We start from the raw sequence: 25395 nt of genomic DNA, 5'->3' as shown, positions 1-25395 counted from the left end.
AGAACATAAAACAGCATGGCATAAACAGGCACTTTGGCCCACAATGTCTGTGCCAAACATGATGCCAAGACCAATTCTTACCTGCCTGCACATAATCTATACCTTCCAGCCCCTCCATATCCATATACTTATCTTAAAGTCTCTGAAATGCCAGAGATGTCAGGGGTTGTGGGGAGAAGGCAGGAGAATGGGTTTGAGAGGGAACGACAGATCAGCCATGATTGAATGGCGGAGTAGACTTGATGGGCCGAATGGTCTAATTCAGCTCCTATAACTTATGAACTTATTGTCTCTCCCTCAACCACCACCCCTGGCAGCTCGTTCCAGGCACTCAAAGGCAGCTCAAATTCCAGGCAGCTCGTTCCAGGCACTCTGTGTATATTTAAAAAAATGCCCCGATCATCTCCTTTAAAATTTGAACCCCTCACCTTAAAAAGGTATGCCTCTAGTGTTTGATTGTTCCATCCTGGAGAAAAGGCTCTCATGATTCTGTCTCATATTTTATACACTTCTATCTGGTCTCCCTGTAATTTCCAGTGTTCCAGAGAAAACGAGTTGATCAACTCATTCAACTCAATCACACTCGGAAACTACAATTGTCTTCAACCTCACTGGATTCGGAGAAGGGAAATCATTCAGGGATGCCAAACCATGTATAAATTATAGATACCAACAGAAGAATAGTTGGCTTCAATCACTATGTATTTAGACTTTAGAGATACAGCATGGAAACAGGCCCTTCGGCCCACCGAGCCAACGCCGACCAGCGATCACCCCATACACTAGCACTATCCTACACACCAGGGACAATTTACAGAAGCCAATTAACCTACCAGCCTGTACGTCTTTGGAGTGAACATGAATAATGGCCATTTGAACAATACGTCAGAAAATGACATTTTGTGTAGGGTTCAAGGAAGGGAGTAGGTTACTCATCCCTTGACCCGGCTGTTGAGTTTTTCAGGAGCAAGCATCAAAGTGGAAAAGGTTAGCACTACATGATCTAGCCTGCACAACTTAAAGATAGGCACAAAGTGCTGGAGTAACTCAGGGGGTCAGGCAGGATCTCTGGAGAAAAAGGATGTGCGACTTCTCGGGTCTGAAAGTCTGGCCGTTCTTTGGACTGAAAGTAGGGGGGAGGGATCTGGGGGTAAGAAAAGACCAGAACAAAGCAGGGCCGGCAACAGACGACCAAGGAAGGGTGGAGCCCACAATGGCCCATTGGTGGCTGCACAACTTAAAGCCTGGCTGAGTCCACTAAAAGTGAGGCATATATTCAATGGATATTTATTGTCACATGTGCAATTAAACATCACACAGAGAAATTCATTTGCATATAATAATGCCGGCCCTGTGTGGTGTCATTTTATTGAAGTTCAAAGTCCGGATTCCCGTGTGTTTGTTCCCCTCTTATCAACTTCAGCTGCCCACAGAAATCCTGCCTCCATCTTACGTTTCCTCATGAACAGCGTGCAAGGCATGACCAAGATCTAGTGGTCTAGAACAAAAGCAGAAATTTACATCATCATCACCACACATGATTGAAATAGGAAGCAAACTCCCAAAATGGTTGTTGAAAAATGGACTTTTAAAATGTGGTTTCTGGTTAACCTTTACAGCCATGTTAATATTTAAAAACAAATTGTTTTTGCATATGGTTCCATAAAAATGAGTACAGTGCTGTGTAACAAGTTCAAAGCCCCAGCAAGCATCCTTAATAATATGGTATTAAAGAACAATTGTGGTTTTTAAATGTTGTTTGTGATTTGTTTTAGTTTAGTTTAGTTTAGAGATGTGGAAACAAGCCCTTTGGCCCACCGATTCCACGCCGACCAGCAATCACACTAGCACTACCCTACACACTAGGGACAATTTACAATTTTTACCAGAGCTAATTAACCTACAAACCTGTACGTCTTTGGAGTGTGGGAGAAAACCGGAGCATTCGGAGAAAACCCACGCAGTCACAGGGAGAATGTACAAACTCCATGCAGACAGCACCCGTAGTCAGGATCGATCCCGGGTCTCTGGCGTAGTAAGGCAGCAACTCTACCTCTGCTCCACTGTGCCACTGTACTTTGTCTGATGCTCAAAACTTGTTGAACTTTACCCTGTGTAGCTATGCGTAGATCTAAAAGACTGACAGTTCTGAAAAGTTTGCGATCCTCAGATTAAAAAGATAGGAATTTGGTTTTGCTACATGATAAAAAATAAATATCCAAGTCAAAGAACCATTTTTTCCCCTTTCTTATTGTTGCACACAAGTCATTTGCTTGTAAATTTTGGAATATAAGAAGCGACTTCAATTTGAAGGATACTTTCTGCAATCCTAGGCTCTCAGTACTGAGCTGTGCATGTTGGAAAACTAAAATGCTTTCAATTGGATTTAGTAACATTTCTGAGAATTGTTCCTCAGGCTAAATTAAAACCTCAAAAAACTGATAGGCTAACAATGATAGAGGAGAAGCCATGCAGCAGGAAGAAGGAAGACAACACCTGGAGTACTGTGTGCAGTTTTGGTCTCCAAATTTGAGGAAAGACATTCTTGCTATTGAGGGCGTGCAGCGTAGGTTCACTAGGTTAATCCACGGAATGGCGGGACTGTCATATGTTGAAAGACTGGAGCGACTAGGCTTGTATACACTGGAATTTAGAAGGATGAGAGGGGATCTTATTGAAACATATAAGATTATTAAGGGATTGGAAGTGCTAGAGGCAGGAAACATGTTCCCAATGTTGCGGGAGCCACAGTTTAAGAATAAGGGGTGGGCCATTTAGAACAGAGATGACGAAAACTTTTTTCACTCAGAGAGTTGTAAATCTGTGGAATTCTCTGCCTCAGAAGGCAGTGGAGGCCAATTCTCTGGATACATTCAAGAGAGAGCTAGATGGAGCTCTTAATGATAGCGGAGTCGGGGGGTATGGGGGTATGGGGAGAAGGCAGGAACGGGGTACTGATTGTGAATGATCAGCCATGATCACATTGAATGGCGATGCTGGCTTGAGGGGCCGAATGGCCTACTCCTGCACCTTTTGTCTATTGTCCAAGACATTTCAAAGCAACTGAATGGGGCAAATACAAAGGAGATGGAGGTACTAGGAGAAATTTCACATGAAAACAATTTTGAAGCCAATAAAACTTGAAACATAGAACACCACGGCACAAGAACAGGCGTTTTGGCCCCCATAGTACATGCTGAGATATTATACCATTATAAATAAAGGTAATAATGCTATTATGAGCAAGATATGTTCATATATTCATGTCATAGGAGCAGAATTAGGTCATTCGGCCCATCATCTACTCCACCACTCAATCATGGCTGATCTATCTCTCCCTCACAAATCAATCCTGCTGCCTTCTCCCAATAACCACTGACACCCACACTAATCAAGAATCTGTCAATCTCCGGCTTACAAATATCCATTGGCATGGCCCCCACAGCCTTCTGTGGCAATGAAGTTCACAGATTCACCACCCTCTGACTAAATGAAATTCCTCCTCATCTCATTTCTAATTGTACATCCTTTCAGTCTGATGCTATGAATTGCGACCACCAATGGAGACGTCCTCTCCACATCCACTCTATCCAGGCATTTCACTATGCGATAACTCAGATTATTTCACTAATCCGGTTGTGTTAGGAACAGATTGATAAAATGAACAAACTGGAATTTCAGCAGCAAGCAGTTTAATTGAGGCTAAAAATCGTTTTTTATATGATCAAATGAAATCCTTGTTCGTTCTAAATTAATTAAGACTGTTTGGATTGAAAGATGTAATCATGAGTAGTGTTGGAATGCAGTGTAGCAAGGTTTTAATGCTGATGGATTTTCTGAGGTGTTGCCAAGTAATGTGCTTTACAACTGTAGCCACTCATTTTATGGTGATTTAATAATCTGATTATTCTTTGGTCTGGGAAGTGGGGCATGGGTCTAGAGATGAAATACAAGGATGCAGGGTCAATGTTGGAAGGCAAGGATTTTGGGGGAAAAAAAGACACAAAGCACGGGAGTACCTCAGCGGGTCAGGCAGCATCTCTGGAGAACATGGATTGGTGTCTTTTGAGTCGAGACCCTTCTTCAGACTGATTGTAGGAGGGGGGAGAAAGCTGGAAAAGAGGTGGGGGCAGAACAAAGCCTGACAAGTGAGAGGTGGATGCAGGTGATAGGGGTTTCATTGGCAGATGGGTGGGCAAAGGCCAGAGATGGAAAGGAGACAAAAAGGTATTCGAAGAGAAGTGGAATGAAATGTAGTTTAGTTTAGAGATACAGCATGGAAACAGGCCCTTCGGCCCACCGAGTCCGCACCGACCAGCGATCCCCACACACTAACATTATCCTATCCAATCCAATTAACCTACAAACCTGTACTTCTTTGGAGTGTGGGAGGAAACCGAAGATCTTGGAGAAAACCCACACATGTCATGGGGAGAACGTACAAACTCCGTACAGGTCAGGATCGAACCCGGGTCTCTGGCACTGTAAGGCAGTGACTACCACTGCGCCACCGTGCCGCCCTAAAGCCAGAGGGTTTTCCATTGATGATGCCCGATACGCTGTTACTCTAGCATTTTGTGGATTATTTTAGTAAACAAGCATCTGCAGTTCATTGTGTCACCAAAGATTTGGGAACATTGGATAAATGTTTTCTGGAATATGGGAATAATGGAAAAGTAAGATCTGAAATTACGAGGGGTGTTTTGTGTATAGCACGAGCTTTAGCTATCGATAAAATTATCTCGAGCATGTAAATACACATCAAATGGGTGTATAAGTATACTTATTGATTTAAGACTGCCGCCTTTTAGAGTGCAGTTTCAGGTAGTTGATTACTCTCTGGGTTGTGACATTGTAGAAGCTTCCAAGTTTAGTCCAAAGGAACTGTTTGGGGGAGGGACTCAAACACAGATAGCTAATAGGCAGTGTGTGAGGCAGGAGGCAGAAAAGGGAAACACTCAGACCCAATATGTAGGAGAGAAAGAAGGGAAAAGAAATAAACTCAGAATAAGAAATGATGGGTCCCTTAAATGTGTATATTTTAATGCTAGGAGCATTGTAAGAAAGGTGGATGAGCTTAGAGCCTGGATTGACATCTGGAAGTATGATGTTGTGGCGATCAGTGAAACATGGTTGCAGGAGGGTTGCGATTGGCAATTAAATATTCCAGGATTTCATTGTTTCAGATGTGATAGAATCGGAGGGGCAAGAGGTGGGGGTGTTGCATTGCTTGTCAGGGAGGATATCACAGCAGTGCTTTGGCAGGACAGACTAGAAGGCTCGATTAAGGAGGCTGTTTGGGTGGAACTCAGAAATGAGAAAGGTTTAGCAACACTTATAGGGGTGTATTATAGACCGCCAAATAGGGAACGAGAATTGGAAGAGCAAATATGTAAGGAGATAGCAGATATTAGTAGTAAGCACAGAGTGGTGATTGTGGGTGATTTCAATTTTCCGTATATAGACTGGGAATCACATTCTGTTAAAGGGCTGGATGGTTTGGAGTTTGTAAAATGTGTGCAGGATAGTTTTTTGCAGCAATACGTAGAGGTGCCTACCAGAGAAGGGGCAGTGTTGGACCTCCTGTTAGGAAATGAGATGGGTCAGGTGACGGAGGTATGTGTTGAGGAGCACTTTGGGTCTAGTGATCTATCTCTGTAAAGCGTCTTTGAGTATATGAAAAGCGCTATATAAATAAAATGTATTATTATTATTATTATTATAATGCCATTAGTTTCAATATCATTATGGAGAAGGTCAAATCTGGACCAAGGGTTGAGATTTTGGATTGGAGAAAGGCTAATTTTGAGGAGATGAGAAAGGATTTAAAAGGAGTGAAATGGAAATTGTTGTTTTATGAAAAGGATATAATAGAGAAATGGAGGATATTTAAAGGTGAAATTTTGAGAGTACAGAGTCTTTATGTCCCTGTTTGGTGGAAAGGAAAGAATAATAATTTGAAAGAGCCGTGGTTTTCCAGGGAAATTGGACACTTGGTTCGGAAAAAGAGGGAGATATACAATAAATATAAGCGGCAGGGAGTAAATGAGGTTCTTGAGGAATATAAAGAATGTAAAAGGAATCTTAAAAAGGAAATTAGAAAAGCGAAAAAAAGATATGAGGCTGCTTTGGCAAGTAATGTAAAAGTAAACCCCAAGGGGTTCTACAGATATGTCAATAGCAAAAGGATAGTGAGGGATAAAATTGGTCCATTAGAGAGTCAGAGTGGACAGCTATGTGCTGAGCCGGAAGAAATGGGGGAGATATTAAACAATTTCTTTTCTTCGGTATTTACCGAGGAGAAGGATATTGAATTATGTGAGGTAAGCGAAACAAGTAGAGTAGTGATGGAAATTAGGAGGATTAAAGAAGAGGAGGTACGGACACTTTTGAAGAATATAAAAGTGGATAAGTCTCCAGGTCCTGATAGGATATTCCCTAGGACATTGAGGGAAGTTAGTGCAGAAATAGCAGGGGCTATGACGGAAATATTTCAAACGTCATTAGAAACAGGGATGGTGCCGGAAGATTGGCGCATTGCGCATGTTGTGCCTTTGTTTAAAAAAGGTTCTAAAAGTAAACCTAGCAATTATAGACCTATTAGTTTGACGTCTGTGGTGGGAAAATTAATGGAAAAGATACTTAGGGACAATATATATAATTATTTGGATAATCAAGGCCTGATTAGAAACAGTCAACATGGATTTGTGCCTGGAAGGTCATGTTTGACTAATCTTCTTGAATTTTTTGAAGAGGTTACCAGGGAAATTGATAAAGGCAAGGCTGTGGATGTTGTCTATATGGACTTCAGTAAGGCATTTGACAAGGTTCCACATGGAAGGTTGATTAAGAAGGTTAAATCGTTGGGTATTAATAGTGAGGTTGCAAGATGGATTCAACAATGGCTGAATGGGAGATACCAGAGGGTAACGGTTGACAATTGTATGTCAGGTTGGAGGCCAGTGTCGAGTGGAGTGCCCCAAGGATCTGTGTTGGGTCCACTGTTGTTTGTCATTTACATTAATGATCTGGATGATGGTGTGGCAAATTGGATTAGTAAATATGCAGATGATACTAAGATAGGTGGAGTAGTTGATAGTGAGGTAGATTTTCAAAGTCTACAGAGAGACTTGGGCCTTTTGGAAGGGTGGGCTGAAAGATGGCAGATGGAGTTTAATGCTGATAAGTGTGAGGTGCTGCATTTTGGTAGGACAAATCAAAATAGGACGTACAGGGTAAATGGTAGGGAATTGAGGAATGCAGTGGAACAGAGGAATCTGGGAATAACTGTGCATTGTTCCCTGAAGGTGGAATCTCATGTGGATAGGGTGGTGAAGAAGGCGTTTGGTATGCTTGCCTTTATAAATCAGAGCATCGAGTATAGAAGTTGGGATGTAATGTTGAAATTGTACAGGGCATTGGTGAGGCCGAATCTGGAGTATGGTGTGCAGTTCTGGTCGCCAAATTATAGGAAGGATGTCGACAAAATGGAGAGGGTACAGAGGAGATTTACTAGAATGTTGCCTGGGTTTCAGCACTTAGGCTACAGAGAGAGGTTGAACAGGTTGGGTCTTTATTCTTTGGAGCGTAGAAGGTTGAGGGGGGACTTGATAGAGGTTTTTAAAATTTTGAGAGGGACGGACAGAGTTGACGTGGGTAGGCTTTTCCCTTTGAGAGTGGGGAAGATTCCAACAAGGGGACATAGCTTCAGAATTGAGGGACAAAGGTTTAGGGGTAACATGAGGGGGAACTTCTTTACTCAGAGGGTTGTGGCTGTATGGAATGGGCTTCCGGTGGAAGTGGTGGAGGCTGGCTCGATTTTATTATTTAAGAGTAAATTGGATAGGTATATGGATAGGAGGGGATTGGAGGGTTATGGTCTGAGTGCAGGTAGATGAGACTAGGTCAGGGAGAATGGTCGGCGTGGACTGGTAGGGCCGGACAGGCCTGTTTCCATGCTGTAGTTGTTATATGTTATATGTTATATGTTAAACAATTCTTATCTGCTGGGACTCCTGAGCTCAAACAGGGAATCCATCAAAATAGACACAAAATGCTGGATTAACTCAATGGGACAGGCAGCATCTCTGGATAGAAGGAATGGGTGACGTTTCCGGTCAAGACCCTTTCTCGACCCGAAACATCACCCATTCCTTCTCTCCAGAGATGCTACCTGTCCCGCTGATTTACTCCAGTATATTATGTCTATCTTCAGTGTAAACCAGCATCTGTAGTTCCTTCTTACACAATCCATAAACATAGATGCACAGAAGAAAAAGTTACAAATAGCATTAAGATTACATTGAATAACATTGTTCCTCGTTCAGTGACGCATTACTGCCTAAGTAGTTTTGTCACTGCAATGAATTTTAGATCTTGACATTTGTTTTAGAGATACTTAAAATGGCACCATGACATACTATGGTTTTTAGGGTCGAATGGTCTATTTTGCTCTAGTATCATTGGTACCCAGTGCTGGAAACTTGCCCACTTTGATTTTTACATTTACTTGCTCTTGGAGTCTGGCCAACTCACACAATCATTCTGACTCACTCATACGTTGATCTCACAACCGAGGTACGTGTTGTGCAGCCCTTTCCCAAAGCCCTGTTTTCCCAGCACATCACCACCATTCCTCCTCATGCCCTGGGCACTGTCCTGACAGCGAGTCATCCCATCAACTGAAGCCCATCACTCCCATCCAGGGCCAGACTTGATCCTAGTCCTTACAAAGCAAGCAAAGAGCAATCGTTAACACCTTTTACCCTGGCCCTCAGGTTGATGGTGGCACTTTGGCGCAGTGGTTAAGGCTGAGTTCAATCCTGACCTCCAGTACTGTCTGTGTGGAGTCTGCACACTAAGTTTAGTTTATTTTATTATCACATGTACTGAGGTACAGTGAAAGCTTTTGTTGCATGCTAACCAGTCAGCAGAAAGACAATACATGATTACAATTGAGCCACGGAGTTTGTACGATCTCCCCGTAACCTGCGTGGGTTTTCTCCGAGATCTTCGGTTTCCTCCCACACTCCAAAGACGTACAGGTATGTAGGTTAATTGGCTGAGCAAATGTAAAAATTGTTCCTAGGGTGTAGGATAGTGTTAATGTGCGGGGATCTCTGGGTGGCGCGGACCCGGTGGGCCAAAGGGCCTGTTTCCGCGCTGTATCTCTAAATCTAAATCTAAATCTAAAAAAGTCTAAATCATCCACAGTGTAGATTAGGAAGTGCGTAGTTAAAAGTAAGAAATGCTGCTGTCGGAGTAGAGATTTAAAAGAGTGGAGCGATTGTAATGCATGATTGCAGATCCACTTCTGTGACCAGCACACAAAGCGTCGCCTGGCTGGGACACCATCTTGGATTACTGTCTCTGTGACATTCTCTCTGTGACTGCATGGGTTTCCTCCAACTGCTCTGGGTTTCCTCCTCACAACCAAAAGACTGATTAGTAGGCTGATTAGCGAATGCAAATTGCCCCAAATGTTTGTTGGTGATAGGAGAATCAGAGGGATTTGATGGGCAGGTTAGAAAGAATATTTTACTTGGAAATAAGTTGGAGAATAGGACTGGGAGTGGGAATGTTCTGAGAGCCAGTATACATTTGATGGGAAAGTGAGGAAATACGAATTTTGCATGAGCAAACACATTGCTGGGTTTAACTTTTAATAGTGAAGGTTTTTAATGTGATTGCTTCTTCTTCACGGGATAGAGGATGAGTGGCTTCCACTTCAGACATGGATGGTAAGGCCAGTGGGAGGCAGGCAAATTCTGCCACAGATGGATCAGGAGATGATTGGTGATCAACTACTGTCCCTTGGAAAATCTCACAGAAAGTCAAAGCTGCAGACAAGACTTCGAGTGGGGAGTAACACTTTAAATTCTGGTAGCCTCTCCACTTGTCCCGGAGGTAGTAGTACGAAATCTTAGTTGATTTTGATTTTTTTGTTAAGCGTTTAGTTACTTTTTGAACAAACTTGTTACTAGGAGGGCAGCCTCCGGAGCAAATGATAAAATATTAGTTGCTTTCGATAAATTTGTACTGCAAATCCCTCGGCTGGGCATAGGTTTTCTCTGGAGAGAGAGCAGAAGATATTTCTGGGATGCCCTGTGGAGTTTGCTGGTTTCTCCATCGTATCCCTATGTCTAGCATGGGGGCACATGGTGTAAATTTTATCAAAAGCAACTCATATTTCATAATTTGTACCGTATGCCCTCTTGCAAGGGACAGGTTTGTTCTGGAGAGACAGCATTGGGTATCTTTGAACCACTGAAGACAGCCTCTGCTGACTATGGGCTGTATTGTAGCATGGGAAGTACATGCTCATTTCTCCAATGCAAACCTGTGACTGGCATGGGGGTTGGGCTATGTTTTGCGAATTTATCAAAAGTAGCTTTTATTGCGGGGCGGCACAGTGGCGAGGCGGCAAAAACCCGGGTTTGATCTTGACCTCAGCTGCTGTCTTTACGGTGTTTGCACGTTCTTCTGGTGACCGCGTGGGCTTTCTCTGGGTGCTCCAGTTACCTCCCACATTCCAAAGATGCACAGGTTTACAATGCAAATTATGACCTTTGATTTGCTTTTGATAAATTTGTATTTCTGTTGCATTAAATGCCATACAGTAATTAGGAGAGATTATAGGGTAATACGTATGGAAATGTTGATTCGTTGTTAATACATACCCCTGTGTGGGGCACAAGTTTGCATTGGAGAGACAGCAGAGGGTATCTTCAGGCTGTACAGTGGAGTGGGAAGTGTTTACTGGTTTCTAAAGTGAAAACCTGTGCCTAGCAGGGAGATAAGTGGAAATTTAACAAAAGCAACTAAAATTTCATAAGCACATTTCTAAGCACAGGGGGGGAGCCCAGAGAGAGGGCCTGCTGGTGCCGGCGCATCCCAGCCAGGGTACAACGCAGGGCACGGAAAGAAAACTGTTCAGAGAAGTGGCAGATGGTCTGTTGGAGCTCTAAGCACAGGTTTGCTCTGGAGAGACTAAGGGGGTATATTTGGGCTGCCCATTCTAGAATACAACCCTACAATACTTCCCACTCTAGAATAGGCGTTTGCAGGTTTCTCCGGTGGTAAGGAGGTAAGTGGTGTAAATGTATCAAAATCAACTAAAATTTAATAATTTGCACCACATAGCCCCTTGCTTGGCACAGGTTATGCTATGGAGAGAGCCAGAGGGTATCTTTGGGCTTCACAGGTGAGTGAGGAACTTTGTAGGTCACAAACGTACCTTTGTACATCATGTACAAAAGCAAAGAATAGACAATAGGTGCAGGAGGAGGCCATTCGGCCCTTCGAGCCAGCACCGCCATTCAATGTGATCATGGCTGATCATTCTCAATCAGTGCCCCGTCCCTGCCTTCTCCCCATACCCCCTGACTCCGCCATCCTTAAGAGCTCTATCTAGCTCTCTCTTGAAGTCCTGCTAAACCTTTGTTTGTCACTGATCACTCTAGAATACATTCTTAGAATACTTCATATTCTAGGACGAAGCGTTTGCAGGTTTCTTAGAAAGGATGTATGTGGTGTGAATTTATCAAAAGCAAGTACAATGTCATAATTTGCACCACATACTGCATCCCCGTCCAGGCATAGATTTGCCGTGAGAAGAGTAGCAAACATTTCCACACTGGTTATGGCTGAGCTGGAGGGGAACGGGGACAGAGAGTTGCTGCTTTGCTTAGCAAGGAGATAAATGGTGCAAATGTTTCAAAAGCAACTCGGATTTCATTATTTGCACCACACAAACCCATGGCACAGGCAAACACTTGTACTTTGAGTCTCCTTGGGATGGGATGGAATGTTTGCAGGCTGCTGCTTTGCTTAGCAAGGAGGTAAGTGGTGCAAACGTTTCAAAAGCAACTGGGATTTCATTATTTGCACCACATACACCCATGCCAGGCGCAGGCAAACACTTGCAGGCTGAGCTGTGAGCTGGGCCGGGCTGTGAGGGGCAGGGCCGGGCTGTGAGGGGCTGGGCCGGGCTGTGAGGGGCTGAGCTGTGAGGGGCTGAGCTGTGAGGGGCTGAGCTGTGAGGGGCTGAGCTGTGAGGGGCTGAGCTGTGAGGGGCTGAGCTGTGAGGGGCTGAGCTGTGAGGGGCTGAGCTGTGAGGGGCTGGGCCGGGCTGTGAGGGGCTGAGCTGTGAGGGGCTGGGCCGGGCTGTGAGGGGCTGGGCCGGGCTGTGAGGGGCTGGGCCGGGCTGTGAGGGGCTGGGCCGGGCTGTGAGGGGCTGGGCCGGGCTGTGAGGGGGGGCGGGCCGGGCTGTGAGGGGCTGGGCCGGGCTGTGAGGGGGGGCGGGCCGGGCTGTGAGGGGCTGGGCCGGGCTGTGAGGGGCTGGGCCGGGCGGTGAGGGGCTGTGAGGGGCTGGGCCGGGCGGTGAGGGGCTGTGAGGGGCTGGGCCGGGCTGTGAGGGGCTGGGCCGGGCTGTGAGGGGCTGGGCCGGGCTGTGAGGGGCTGGGCCGGGCTGTGAGGGGCTGGGCCGGGCTGTGAGGGGCTGGGCCGGGCTGTGAGGGGCTGGGCCGGGCTGTCAGGGGGGGCGGGCTGTGAGGGGCTGGGCCGGGCCGTCAGCGGGGCCGGGCTGTGAGGGGCTGGGCCGGGCTGTGAGGGGCTGGGCCGGGCTGTCAGGGGCTGGGCCGGGCTGTGAGGGGCTGGGCCGGGCTGTCAGGGGCTGGGCCGGGCGGTGAGGGGCTGGGCCGGGCTGTGAGGGGCTGGGCCGGGCGGTGAGGGGCTGGGCCGGGCTGTGAGGGGCTGGGCCGGGCTGTGAGGGGCTGGGCCGGGCTGTGAGGGGCGGGGCCGGGCTGTGAGGGGCTGGGCCGGGCTGTCAGCGGGGCCGGGCTGTGAGGGGCTGGGCCGGGCTGTCAGGGGCTGGGCCGGGCTGTGAGGGGCTGGGCCGGGCCGTCAGCGGGGCCGGGCTGTGAGGGGCTGGGCCGGGCTGTCAGCGGGGCCGGGCTGTCAGCGGGGCCGGGCTGTGCTGTGCTGTGAGGGGGAGTGTTTAGTGGTTGCACGGCGGACGGGGTTGGCAGGCACACCGCGGCTTCCCCGGGCGGTGGCGGGGGAAGTGAAGGCGGCGATGGCGAGGGTCGGGGTTGGGGTCGGAGCCGGGCGGCGGCGGCTGCTCCTCCTGCTCCTCTTCCTCCTCCTCGGCGCCGGCTCTGTGCACTCGGCCAAGGCCCGCCGGGCCCCCGCGAACGACAAACCCCCCGGCAACTTCTTCAAGCAGGTGGCCGATGGCGTTCACCACAACCTGGCGGCCGTCTTCGGGGAGGACATGGTGGGGGCGGTGTGCAAGGTAGGGAGAGATGGAGGGGGATGAGGGAGGGAGGAGGTGGAGGGGTGTGGGGGGGGGGGGGAGGAGGTGTAGGGGGGGAGAGGGAGGTGGAGGGGGGTTGGGGGGGGAGGTGGGGAGAGGAGAGGGGGGGTGGGGGGGGAGGTGGAGGGGGGAGAGGGGGAGGGTGGGGGGAGGTAGGGAGAGGAGAGGGGGGGTGGGGGGGGAGGTGGAGGGGGGTGGGGGGTTGGGGGGGGAGGTGGGGAGAGGGGTGGGGGGGGGTGGGGGAGAGGGGGAGGGTGGAGAGGGGGAGGTGGTGGGGAGGGAGAGGGAAGGGGGCAAAGAGGGAAAGAGTTTGGAGGGGAAAAGGGGAGTTATTACAATTGAACACAATTGTGACCATATAACGGGATTGAGGAGGGGGTAGAAGGAGAGGGCAGATGGGAAGGGGCAAGAGAGGTAAGGGGTGGAGGGGAGGAGAAGGGAATATGGAGAGGGGGTGTGGGGGATAGAAGGAGGGATGAGGTAGGAGGGAGGTTGAGAGAGGAGGGGAGATAAGGAGGGTGAGGGAGGGTTGAGAGAGGGGAGGGCGATGGGAAGGGGAGAGAGGGAGGGAATGACAGGAAGGGGAGAGGGGGAGGGGAGCGAGAGGCAGGAGGGATGGGTGAAGGGAGGAAGGGAGGGGGCAATGGGTGGGGGAGTGTGAGAGGGGCAAGGGGAGGGTAGGCAAGGGAGAGAGAAGGAGTGGGGAGTGGGTAGGGATTGGGGGGGTGAGAGGAGGGGGAGGAGAGTAGGGGGCGTACTGAGGTAGGGGATAGTGGTGGGGTGAGGGAGGCAGGAAGGTTGGGAGGGTGCGGGAGGCATGGGAGGAGAGTACGCAGGGTTGAGTGGTTTGTGGGGGAGGAAGAACAAATGATCTGGTAATATTTATAGAAAATGACGCTGCTTCTCAGGTTTGTATTGCAGCTTTGAGATATAAGCTCTTTAAAGCTCTTTTGGGGAATGAAAGGAAGTTTGCTGCTGGGGTCATTGTGCTCCTCCGATCAGAATAATTTCTGACAAATATTTTGTGGCCACAAATGCCCCCGAAGCGATAGTAATTTTGTCCATTGGCAAATAGTAGAATCTAGTAGTCATGATGCGTTTAGCTGTATTTCACGTCAAATTGTTTTACGAATTGCACATATATTAAAAGATACCTTCGATCCAAAATGTAATCTCAGTATGAGCATTGGTCTGCTCTTGTAATGTTAAAGTGGAAGGATTTTGCATTGATTTTTGATTTAAAGAAACGTTTATCTTTGGTAGTGCCTTGGCTGTGTGTGCTTTTATCGGGCTTTGAGATGGTGGCACAACAGGCCCATGTTACATTCTTCACACCAAAGAACACTGCAGCTAAACATGGCAGTCCTAATTAACTAGACTGGATTAAATGGAAACTCGTAGTCTCATGACGAAAATTGTTCTTCCAGTTTTTCTCCAGGACCACTGAACAGTTTGTGTTCGGTATGGACGTGTTGGTGGAAACGGTGTGGAAGATATGGTCAGACCTCCTGGAGATTCTCGGAATTGATGGTAAAAAGTTACCTGTGCTAATTTAATGTAAATGTTGGGATGGAACGGGATATTTATCTGAAAGAACTTGAGGCAGACAAGCTAAAAACTCAACAGGTTTTATTTCCCAGTCCCCTTGCAGGGCTTATTTTCCACCTTCCTTTAATCTCAGCAGATTCACTAAAAATATTCTTTCAGCTTGTGTGATTAAACGTGAGGAATAAACGAGCTTCGCCTTCTTTCTTATTCTATTTGGGGAGGCATAGTGGCGCAGTGGTAGAGTTGTTGCCTTGCAGCGCCAGAGACTCCGGTTCGATCCTGACTACGGGTGCTGTCCATACGTAGTTTGTATGTTCTCCCCGTTACCTGCGTAGGTTTTCTCCGGCTGCTCCGGTTTCCCTCCACACTCCAAAGACGTACATGTGTGTAGGCTTATTGTAAATTGGTATGATTGTAAATTGTCCCCAGTAGGATAGGGATAGCGTGTGGGGATCGTTGGTCGGCGCGGACTTGGTGGGCTGAATGTCCTGTTTCCGCCCGCTCTGTATCTAAACTAAACTAGATCCCTTCTTTCATAGAAATATATTGTGTAACCTCTCAAGGCTTCCCTGACACAGAAGACATGCAAAGACGTATATTGCCTTTAGTATGATGTATCCGGTAAAGAATAATTTTAGTATTGATGTTGCATTCGATATAAAATACAAGCCAGGCATTGACCAACAATTTTAAAGTACAGTAAAACTCTAATAATCCAATAGTTGTGAAATCTTAGTTTTTGACATGGGCTTGTTAGTCTGGAGCTCAAGTGGGAAGATTGGCTGGAGTCCATAGTGTAAACAAAATGTGTAGTCAGGATCAGGGACAAGCAGACAAGCTGAAACTCAACACTTTCTATTTCCTGAAGAAGGGTCTCGACCCGAAACGTCACCAATTCCTTCTCTCCAGAGATGCTGCCTGTCCCGCTGAGTTACTCCAGCGTTTTGTGTCTGCTTTCTATTTCCCGGTCCCTTTACACAGCTCATTTTCATTATACCCCTGTGTAATTAAATGAAGAAAAAGTGAAATAAATGTTTCCTCATTGTCTGAGGTCCTGAGATTATTGGAGTATTACGGCTCAAATATAACTGAGCCAGATCCATCCCTGTAATTTTATACGTTGCACCAATTACTTTGGTTTCACAAGTTGGAATAGAGCTATACAGCACTAAAATGGCCTTTTAGCCCAACTCGTCCATGCTGACCAAGATGCCCATCTACGCTAGTCCCAATTTCTTGCGTTTAACCCATAAATCTTTCTATCCCATAAACCTTTGCCATCTATGTTCCTGTCCAAATGTCTTTTAAATGTTGTTATTGCACCTCAGCCACTTCCTCTGGCAGCTCGTTCAATATACGTAACACCCTCTGTGAGAAAAAGTTCCACTCTCACCGTAGACCTATACCCTCTAGTTCTTGATTGCCCAACTCTGAAAATGGCTAAGTGCATTCATCCTATCTATGCCTCTCTTGATTTTATACACCTCTGCAAGATCACTCTGAACTTGATCACCCCTTTCAAAGAGGCCAGGTTATGATCTGTATATTGTAAGTGCGCTTAAAACTGAGCAAAGTTGGGGATGGTCACTTAAATGTGGTGAAGCTGAAGTACATTGTTCCCATTGTTCTCTAACAACAGCCAGTGTCCACTGTTTGTTTATGCTCTCTGAAATGCACTTTAATTTTCTGCATCTGCAATGGGCGGCACACCGGTAGAGCTGCTGCCTTGCAGTGCTAGAGACCCACGTTCAACCCTGACTACAGGTGCTGTCTGTACAGAGATTGTACGTTCTCCCTGGGCCACCCAGTTTCCTCAGACATCCCAAAGACGTACAGGTGTGTAGGTTAATTGGCTTTGGTAAAAATTGTAAATTTTCGAAAGTGTGCACGATAGTGCTAGTGTACAGGGTGATCGCTAGTCGGTGTGGACACGGTGGGCCGAAGGGCTTGTTACTTTAACGTAATCTAAGCTGCCCACCTCAGAGTTCATGCACAGCTTGGAGATGAGTTGTGGAATGTGCAACTGATGGAGAAACTCAGCAAGTCAGGCAGAATCTGTGGAAAGGGACGAGCTCCATGTTTCTGTTCTGCGGCCCTTCATCACAAGTGAAGCTGTGCAACTAAATTCTGTACAGTTTTTGTTGCCATTCTTGCAAATGAAAAAGTTGAGTGATTTGCAGTGAGAGGCTTGCAGATTGAAATGTTTTGTTTATTGCATATTTCTTTTATTCTTACAGCATCAAACCTGCACCAGTATCTGAACCCAGCGACAGCAATTCATCACCCCTCTCAAGTCCTCTTGATATCTGTTGCTGTGCTTTTAGCTTACTGGTTTATATCAATGTGTCTGGGATTTCTATTTTATATGTTGCACACAGTATTTGGCTGTTTTTTCTGGATTGCACGGATAGTCTTTTTTGCCCTTGCTTGTTTGTATATTCTGCAGAAGTCAGAAGGTGACCCTGAAGGTGCAGTGCTTCCCCTTTGCTTTATAGTTTTAACGTACATTATAACCGGTCCAGTTGGCTTATATTGGAGGAGAGGAGGTGGTCAGGTGGAGGAGAAACTTGAACATCTTGATGGTCAAATCCGGCTCATGAACATTCGTCTCAATAGGGTGTTAGAAAAGCTTGACCAAAACTCTGCTTAGAGTGTTGGGAAAGCATAATTGATATCACCCAGCACAGTTTAATGTACAATAAACCATTGTTAACGGGTGTGATTTTCTTTTTCATCCCATGTTCTAAACAACAATCAGGATTAGTGCTGCTGTCATTGAATTAGTGACCAGTAATAATGTTTCAAACTTTTGCTTTTAAATCATTCAACCACTTTATTTTTATTTTTATACCCATTGTGTATTTTGTATTCTTAATACTAACTAAAGGCTATATTATTGTCTGTTTAATTTTTATTTAAAAGTCTCAAATACATATAGTCAGTCATTCACTGGTTCAAAAATAAAGCTGTGGGTACAATTTGTGTGAATAGTCCTTCCCTCTGGAATCACCGTACGTAGTGTCCACATGCTCATAATTACTGGATCAGATGTAGCAAACTTTTCTTGCTGTTTCTTTTCCAGTAGAGTGCAATAGTGACTGGTCGTCAGATATTCGGAGATATATTAATATTGAATTAAGTGATTGTTGTTTTTTCCAGTTTGAATGGACAAACACTCCACTTTGTAAATTTGGTTCAGTTTTCTTTTCAATAGGCTCGTTCAACTGCTACTGTCAGGGAAGGGGAAAGAACGACAGTGCATAAACTCCGTGATTATGCACCACTGTTTCTGTGCTATTTGTGGAGTCATTGATAATTGGATGATTTTAGCTTTCGTTCAGTTGGTGAATTCTAAGACTTTCTGCGCAATTTTTGCTTTTGGTTCTCCCGTCCACCCATTTCAATGTTGCCATGTTGTTAGATCTCTAATTATGTACGAGAATTTGAGTTGGTGTTCTATATGCAATGTGCTGTGGTGAAAAGAAATAGTCAAGATTTCTAACTGCTGTGCATTTGACGTTTTTCTTTTGTTTCATGGGTACATTGCATGTGACTAGAAGTATGGTAGAGAAATGTGTATATGTACAATCACCTATCGCAAACTTCAGTGGATTTGTAGACCAAAGACCTGTTAATATGGCATGTTTGTAAATACAATGAGTAATTCATAGGCAGGTCATCTATGTATAGCTTAATTATGATGTGATATTAAACCAAATTAATATAACAAAAAGGTGTAAAATTGACTTTTCTGCTCCACTGCCAGTCTCCAGTCGAATTCAATTCAAAGTAAATAATGCCATCTTTAGAGTTGATCACAAATTTGTGTGATTCCTCTTGGGAATGAATATCTAATTCCATAAGATAGATGTTGCTGTTCAACCTATACAATCATTTTTTTTTTACAGTTAAACAGAAAGAGTAACAAATAAATACTGCAATCAAATGTGAATTGTAAGGTCATAAGCGATAGGAGCAGAATTAGGCCATACGGCCCATCAAGTCTACTCCGTCATTCAATCATGGCTGATCTATCTCTTCCTCCTAACCCCACTCTCCTGCTTTCTCCGCATAAACCTTGACACCCGAATCTTGAAGCTGATGGATCAGAGTTTGTGATGATATCTTTCTGTTCTTTGTTCTGATCTGAGAAGGAAAGCAGAGGGAGGATGTTTTTTTAAGTTATGAAATAGTCTGCAATTTATGCCATGAGGAACTAATTCCATCAACGATTATTGATTTACATAGGGTGTGCCATAGAAAACAATGCTTTATGATTTGCAATTTGGAAATAAGCACTGAAGGTTAACAAAAGCCATATGGCAAAATACATTCACCCAGATTAATGTTTTTTTGTTGTAATCATTGGAAATTATTGTCGATTCTGACATGCAGGAAAATCATGACCTGTTTGTATCTTTTGAAATTATTTAATAAATCATGAAAACATTAATATCTTGGCCAAATGTACAACTTAATAAGTGTGTTATAATGATTATGCAAAGTGGACGTTAGTAACATTTGATGACCTTCACTTGGGTGTTTAATTGCCAACGCATTATCTGATCACACTAATTTTTAATTGGACCATGTGATATTTTCAGCAAGATGAATAATGTTTTATGCCATTAAAACAGAACGCACTTAGAATTTATTCTGTCCATGCCTTTAAATGTTCAAATTCAATAAATGTCATGCATTTGGTGAAATGTATTGCACATGTTACAGTTAAGTATTTGGATTTTGTCAAATCTGTCTCACTTTTACTTAAATATATGGTATCTATTAAACACTGCTACTGTACATGTTAATAAAAGTAGAACAATCTAGTACAAATGTGATTTTAAAAAATAATTGCATGTTCGATTTGAAGTTACATTAACTAAGGTTCCATACAATAAATAATTTGGATAAATTAAACAGTCCGAATCAGTTTTGTCAAGTATTGTGAATAAAGCTTTTGAGTCGGAGATTATTGGCACATCCATGATCTTATTGAATGGTTAAAGAGACCCAGAGAAATCTTATAGAGAGTAGAAACTAGAACTGCATTGGCTGGTTTACAATAAACGAGCACAAAGTACTGGAGTAACAGCGGGTCAGGCAGCATCTCTGGGGAACATGGACAAAGTGCCATTTTGGATCGAGACCCTTCTTCGGACTGATTCATGGATAGGTGATATTTCGGGTCGAGAACCTTCTTCAGACGGAACAGTCTAAAGAAAGGTCCTGACCCAAAATGTCACTATCCATTATTGTACCTTTGACACATTATTATGTTGAATCCTGCACTTTCTGCCACCTCCGTTTCAGAAACACCTGCATCATGAATAAAGGGCGATGCAATATTAGGAAAGTGGGACTAACTTTACATTTCCATGGCCTTTGTTTCCCATCTGATTTTTAATTCTTAGGCTGGTTTCAGAGGGGAGTGGAAAGATGGGGAGAAAAGGAAATGTAGGACTCGTGCATGGGAGATGAGCAAATGGAAGAAATGTGTGGTGGGGGAGTGGAAAAGAGTTGGAGGGGGTGATGATTCGGGCTAGTATTACTTGAAATTGGAGAATTCAACATTCATACTATTGGGTTGTAAGCTACCCAAGAGTCCATGCAGGTTAACAAGCACCTATTTACCTTCATCCCCTTTTATTCTCCCATTTTCTCATCAGCTGGGGCGAAACAGTGACACAGCGGTAGAGTTACTGCCTCACCCTGCCAGAAATCCAGATTTGATTCTGACTACAGGTGCCATCTGTATGGAGATCGTACGTTCTCCCTTTTGGGATGTGGGGGGAATCCGGAGCACCCGTTGTCACAGGGAGAACATGCAAAATCCACACAAACAGTACCTGAGGTCAGGATCAAATCTGGGTCTCTTGGCACAGTTCCAGTTGATTTGCAACACATTCATGATTCGTCACACTTCCAAGTTCAGTATCGTTGGCTGATCTTAAGATTTCACTCTAAATTCCAATATCAAAGTCATTTTTATATGTTGAAAATCAGTGTACAAGCATTGGCCCTTGTGGAATACCACTGTCTACTATCTTCCAGTGTGAAAATAAAACAATCATTTACATAGATTCACTGGTCATTGTCTTTGGGAAATTTTTATAAAGCTAAAGGATAGCATTCTGGCTTTTACATAGAAATAGACAATAGGTGCAGGAGTAGGCCCTTCGAGCCAGCACCGCCATTCAATGTGATCATGACTGATCATTCTCAATCAATACCCCGTTTCTGCCTTCTCCCCATACCCCCTGACTCCGCTATCCTTAAGAGCTCTATCTAGCTCTCTCTTGAATGTATTCAGAGAATTGGCCTCCACTGCCCTCTGAGGCAGAGAATCCACAGATTCACAACTCTCTGACTAAAAAAGTTTTTCCTCATCTCTGTTCTAAATGGCCTACCCCTTATTCTTAAACTGTGGCCCCTGGTTCTGGACTCCCCCAACATTGGGAACATGTTTCCTGCCTCTAACATGTCCAACCCCTTAATAATCTTATACGTTTCGATAAGATCCCCTCTCATCCTTCTAAATTCCAGTGTATACAAACCTAGTCGCTCCAGTCTTTCAACATATGACAGTCCCGCCATTCCGGGAATTAACCTAGTAAACCTACGCTGCACGCAATTGCATTGTCTGCTTCGCTGATGTAAAAGTGTATTTGATCAAGTTTCAAAAACACATAATTTCTAAAAGCCTAGGTTCCTGTATTCTTTGCCATCAGCCGTCTCAACTTCTGCCATCTTCATTATCTGCATGTATCTCTTCCAACACGCCCGTAACAATATAAACTAAATCTACACAATTTTAATGAATGTGTTTCAGATAAGGTGACTGTTCAACACTAGAACTGAACAGTGTAGGGAGGAATTGCAGATGCTGGTTTACACCGAAGATAAATTAGATACAAAAAGCTGGCGCAACTCAGCTGGTCAGGCAGCGTCACTGGAGAAAAGGAATAGGCGACGTTTCGGGTCGAGACCCTTCTTCGGAACTGAGCACATCTTGGACTCAAAGGATCTGTGTTCCATGAAGCAACACATCTGTTCTGCAGCCAGTCTGGGGTATACTGGAAAGTGGTAGGATGTGTTCCACATGGGAATGGGTGTTCTGGCAAATTTTCCTTCCTGTGTGTCTTGGGATAAATTATTTTTGTTTAGAAATCTAATTTTCATTTAAGATGTTCGGTCTTCAACTGAGTGGATAGCCAGCATTGCCAGTCCTTGTACAAGCCAGGCTGAGGTCGACTCGGTGTGGTAGACGTCATTAGTGTCTGGTGAGAGAACTGTGTGTCCAACAAACCTGCAACCAATCTATTGATGGGGAAAAAAAGAGTGAGAGAAGAAATTTGGCTTCATTGCAAAATTGTAAAATAATAGCAGTACTTCACTTGTTTACGTCACAGTTTTTTACAGAAAGAGACAATATGGAAAAGGCCCTTCAGCCCACCATGTCCACGCCAGCCATTGGTCACTCGTTCACACCAATCCCACTTTCTCATCCACTCCTTACACATTAGCGGCAATTTACAGAGGCCAATTAATCTACAAACCTGCACGCCTGGGCTGTGAGGAGAAAGCGGAACACCTGGTGGAAACCCAAGCGGTCACAGGGAGAACATGCAAACTCCACACAAACAGCACCTGAGGTCAGGATTGAGCCTGGTTCTCTGGCACTGAGGTAGCAGCTCTACCAACTGCTGCCAATTGGCTCCAATATCTTTTGCTTAGCTCGTGTTCAACATCTCAGCCCCTTTTTAATGTTAAGACAGCCGCTCATCTGTGTCTAAGCTTCAGCCACCATCTTGGTTCCACATTATTTTAGAGTCTTATTTAACAAAAAAATGATATTGCTCTCAGACTTGAAATTATTGATTGTGGCTACACCTATTTTTTTGGGAAGGATTCCAATGTTAATCCGAATGGGATTCTCTGAGCTTCAACTATGCTCCTTTGTTCTTGATTCCAAACACCAGCTGGAAAAGATTTGCTCTATCCTTTCAAAGACCCGGAAAAATCCAAATAAACCTCAATCGCATTGCTCTTTTATCTTCATTCTTTGTTACTTTTCCTCATAGTCCACTTGGATCCTGGTAACATTCTAGCAAATCTGCAAGCTCTCCTGTATAAATCCAATATATATTTTGTATATAGGAGAAATAAGTTCCCGACCTGAAATATCACCTATCCATATACTCCAGAGATGCTGCCTGACCTGCTGAGTTAATCCTGCACTTTATGTTTTTATATATTTTGTCTGGTGTGGAGCCCAGAACTGTACCCTTTTAGCTATCATCTAACTAGGCTTTTATATAAGTGTAGCAAAATGTGTTCCCTATTAGAAAACATAGAAAATAAGTACAGGAGTAGGCCATTCGGCCCTTTGAGCCAAAATCAGTACCCCGTTCATGCTTTTTCCCCATATCCCTTGATTCTGTTAGCCCTAAGAGCTAAATCTAACTTTCTCTTGAAAACATCCAGTGAGTTGGCCTCCGCTGCCTTCTGTGGCAGAGAATTCCACAGATTCACAACTCTCTGGGTGAAAAAGTTTTTCCTCATCTCAGTCCTAAATGGCTGACCCCTTATTCTAAAACCATGACCCCCCCCCTGGTTCTGGACTCCCCCAACATCGGGAACATTTTTCCTGCATCTAGCCTGTCCAATTGCTTAAGAATTGTATATGTTTCTATAAGATGCCCTCTCAACCTAAATTCCAGTGGATACAAGCCCAGTCGACCCATTCTTTCATCACATGACAGTCCCGCCATTCTGGGAACTAACCTCGTGAACCTACGCTGCGCTCCCTCATTAGCAAGAATGTCCTTCCTCAAATTAGGAGACCAAAACTGCACACAATACTCCAGGGTGGTCTCACCAGGGCCCTGTACAACTGCAATAGACCTCCTTGCTCCTATACTCAAATCCTCTTGCTATGAAGGCCAACGTGCCATTTGCTTTCTTCACTGCCTGCTGTACCTGCATGCTTACTTTCAATGACTGATGTACAAGGACACCCAGGTTTTGTTGCACCTCCCCTTTTCCTAATCTGGCAGCATTCAGATAAGAATCTGCCTTCTTGTTCGTGCTACCAAACTGGATAACCTCACACTTATCCACATTATACTGCATCTGCCATGCATCCGCCCACTCACCCAATCTATCCAAGTCACCCTACAGCCTCATAGCATCCTCCTCGCAGCTCACTTTGGCACCTAACTTTGTGTCATCCGCAAAGTTGGAGATGTTACATTTAATTCCCTCATCTGGTACTCTATCATTTAGTGTTCTAATTATACGTTCTAATTTTCGATTCGTTTTTTGTTATTTTCCGATCTCTGGCTGCCTCGCCAACAGTCTGTCTGTCCCTTTCTTCTTTGTTGTTTTTTTTTGGTATGTGTTAAATGTATGTTTTTAGTGTTCTTTAGCTTGTTTTATGTGGGGGTTGGGGGAAACTTTTTCTAATCTCTTAGCTCGACGGAGATGTTTTTTTTGTTCCATATCGTATCTCCGTCCACACTGTGGCCTATCATCGAGGAGTTGGCGGCCGTTGCGGGGAAATCAGATTTCGAGAGTTCCATCGCGGGACTTTAACGTCGCGGACTTTAACACCGACTTTAACATCAGAGACCGACATCGGGAACTCCAAGCTGCAGGACCTTCCACTGCCCCGATGCGGAAGCTTCGACCGCCCCGACGCGGGGGCTTTGACCACCGGCTGCGGGAGCTTCGATCACCCCGATTGCGGATGGTTCGACTGCCCTGACCGCGGGAGAAAAATTAGGGAAGAAGATTAGACTTTATTGCCTTCCATCACAGTGAGGAATGTGGGGAATCTGCTGTGGTGGATGTTTATGTTAACTTTTATGTAGTTGTTTGTCATGTTTTTTTAGTATGGCTGTATGGTAATTCGCATATCACTGTACCTTAATTGGTGCATGTGACAATAAAAGACCTTTAACATAAGTCTCTCTATTTTTTTCAATCCCAACTTTAAATATAATGAACAGCTGGGGCTGCAGCTTCTATGAGACAACACAACTAGTCATTGTCTTCCATTACAGTTTGTATCCATCTACCACAAAAGTAGTCATCTACTGGGCAGGGGATGTAGCTCAGTGGTAGAGCGCATGCTTTGCATGTATGAGGCCCCGGGTTCAATCCCCGGCATCTCCACTCTTTTGTTCAGCATGGTGGTGTAGCAGTAAAGTTGCTGCCTTACAATGCCAGAGAACAGGGTTTGATCCTGACTATGGGTCCAGTGACCTGCGCGGCTTTTCTCCGGGTGCTCCGGCTTCTTCCCACACTCCAAAGACCTACAGATCTGTGGGTTAATTGGCATGGTTAAATTGTAAATTGACCTTAGTGTGTGCAGGATAGTGTTAATGTGCAGGGATCGCTGTTCGGTGCGGACTCGGTAGGTCGAAGGGTCTGTTTCTGTGCTGTCCCACAATATTTGCGTTGAACATGATATCAAGTTAAATTGATCTCATCTGCCGGTGTCTTAGGGTGGCACAGTGGTAGAGTTG

The 25395-nt window shown here is 44.9% G+C and overlaps 1 protein-coding gene and 1 non-coding gene across 2 annotated transcripts; both read left to right on the top strand.

The window, feature by feature from the left end:
- The first annotated feature begins 12915 nt into the window (after positions 1 to 12915).
- Positions 12916 to 19793, top strand: bri3bp (bri3 binding protein). Its single transcript, XM_078421703.1, has 3 exons — positions 12916 to 13294; positions 14743 to 14845; positions 17101 to 19793. Exons 1-3 carry the CDS (start codon positions 13076 to 13078, stop codon positions 17511 to 17513), a joined length of 735 nt encoding a protein of 244 aa, XP_078277829.1. The 5' UTR covers positions 12916 to 13075; the 3' UTR covers positions 17514 to 19793.
- A 5177-nt stretch (positions 19794 to 24970) lies between these two features.
- Positions 24971 to 25042, top strand: trnaa-ugc (transfer RNA alanine (anticodon UGC)). Its single transcript has one exon. It is a non-coding gene; the product is annotated as a tRNA-Ala (tRNA).
- The last annotated feature ends 353 nt before the right edge of the window (positions 25043 to 25395 follow it).

Source organism: Rhinoraja longicauda, chromosome 25, assembly GCF_053455715.1.
Source record: "Rhinoraja longicauda isolate Sanriku21f chromosome 25, sRhiLon1.1, whole genome shotgun sequence".
Classification (NCBI taxonomy): Eukaryota; Metazoa; Chordata; class Chondrichthyes; order Rajiformes; family Arhynchobatidae; genus Rhinoraja; species Rhinoraja longicauda.
Note: the sequence above shows the minus strand (reverse complement) of the source record. Positions and strands in the feature narration are given on the sequence as shown.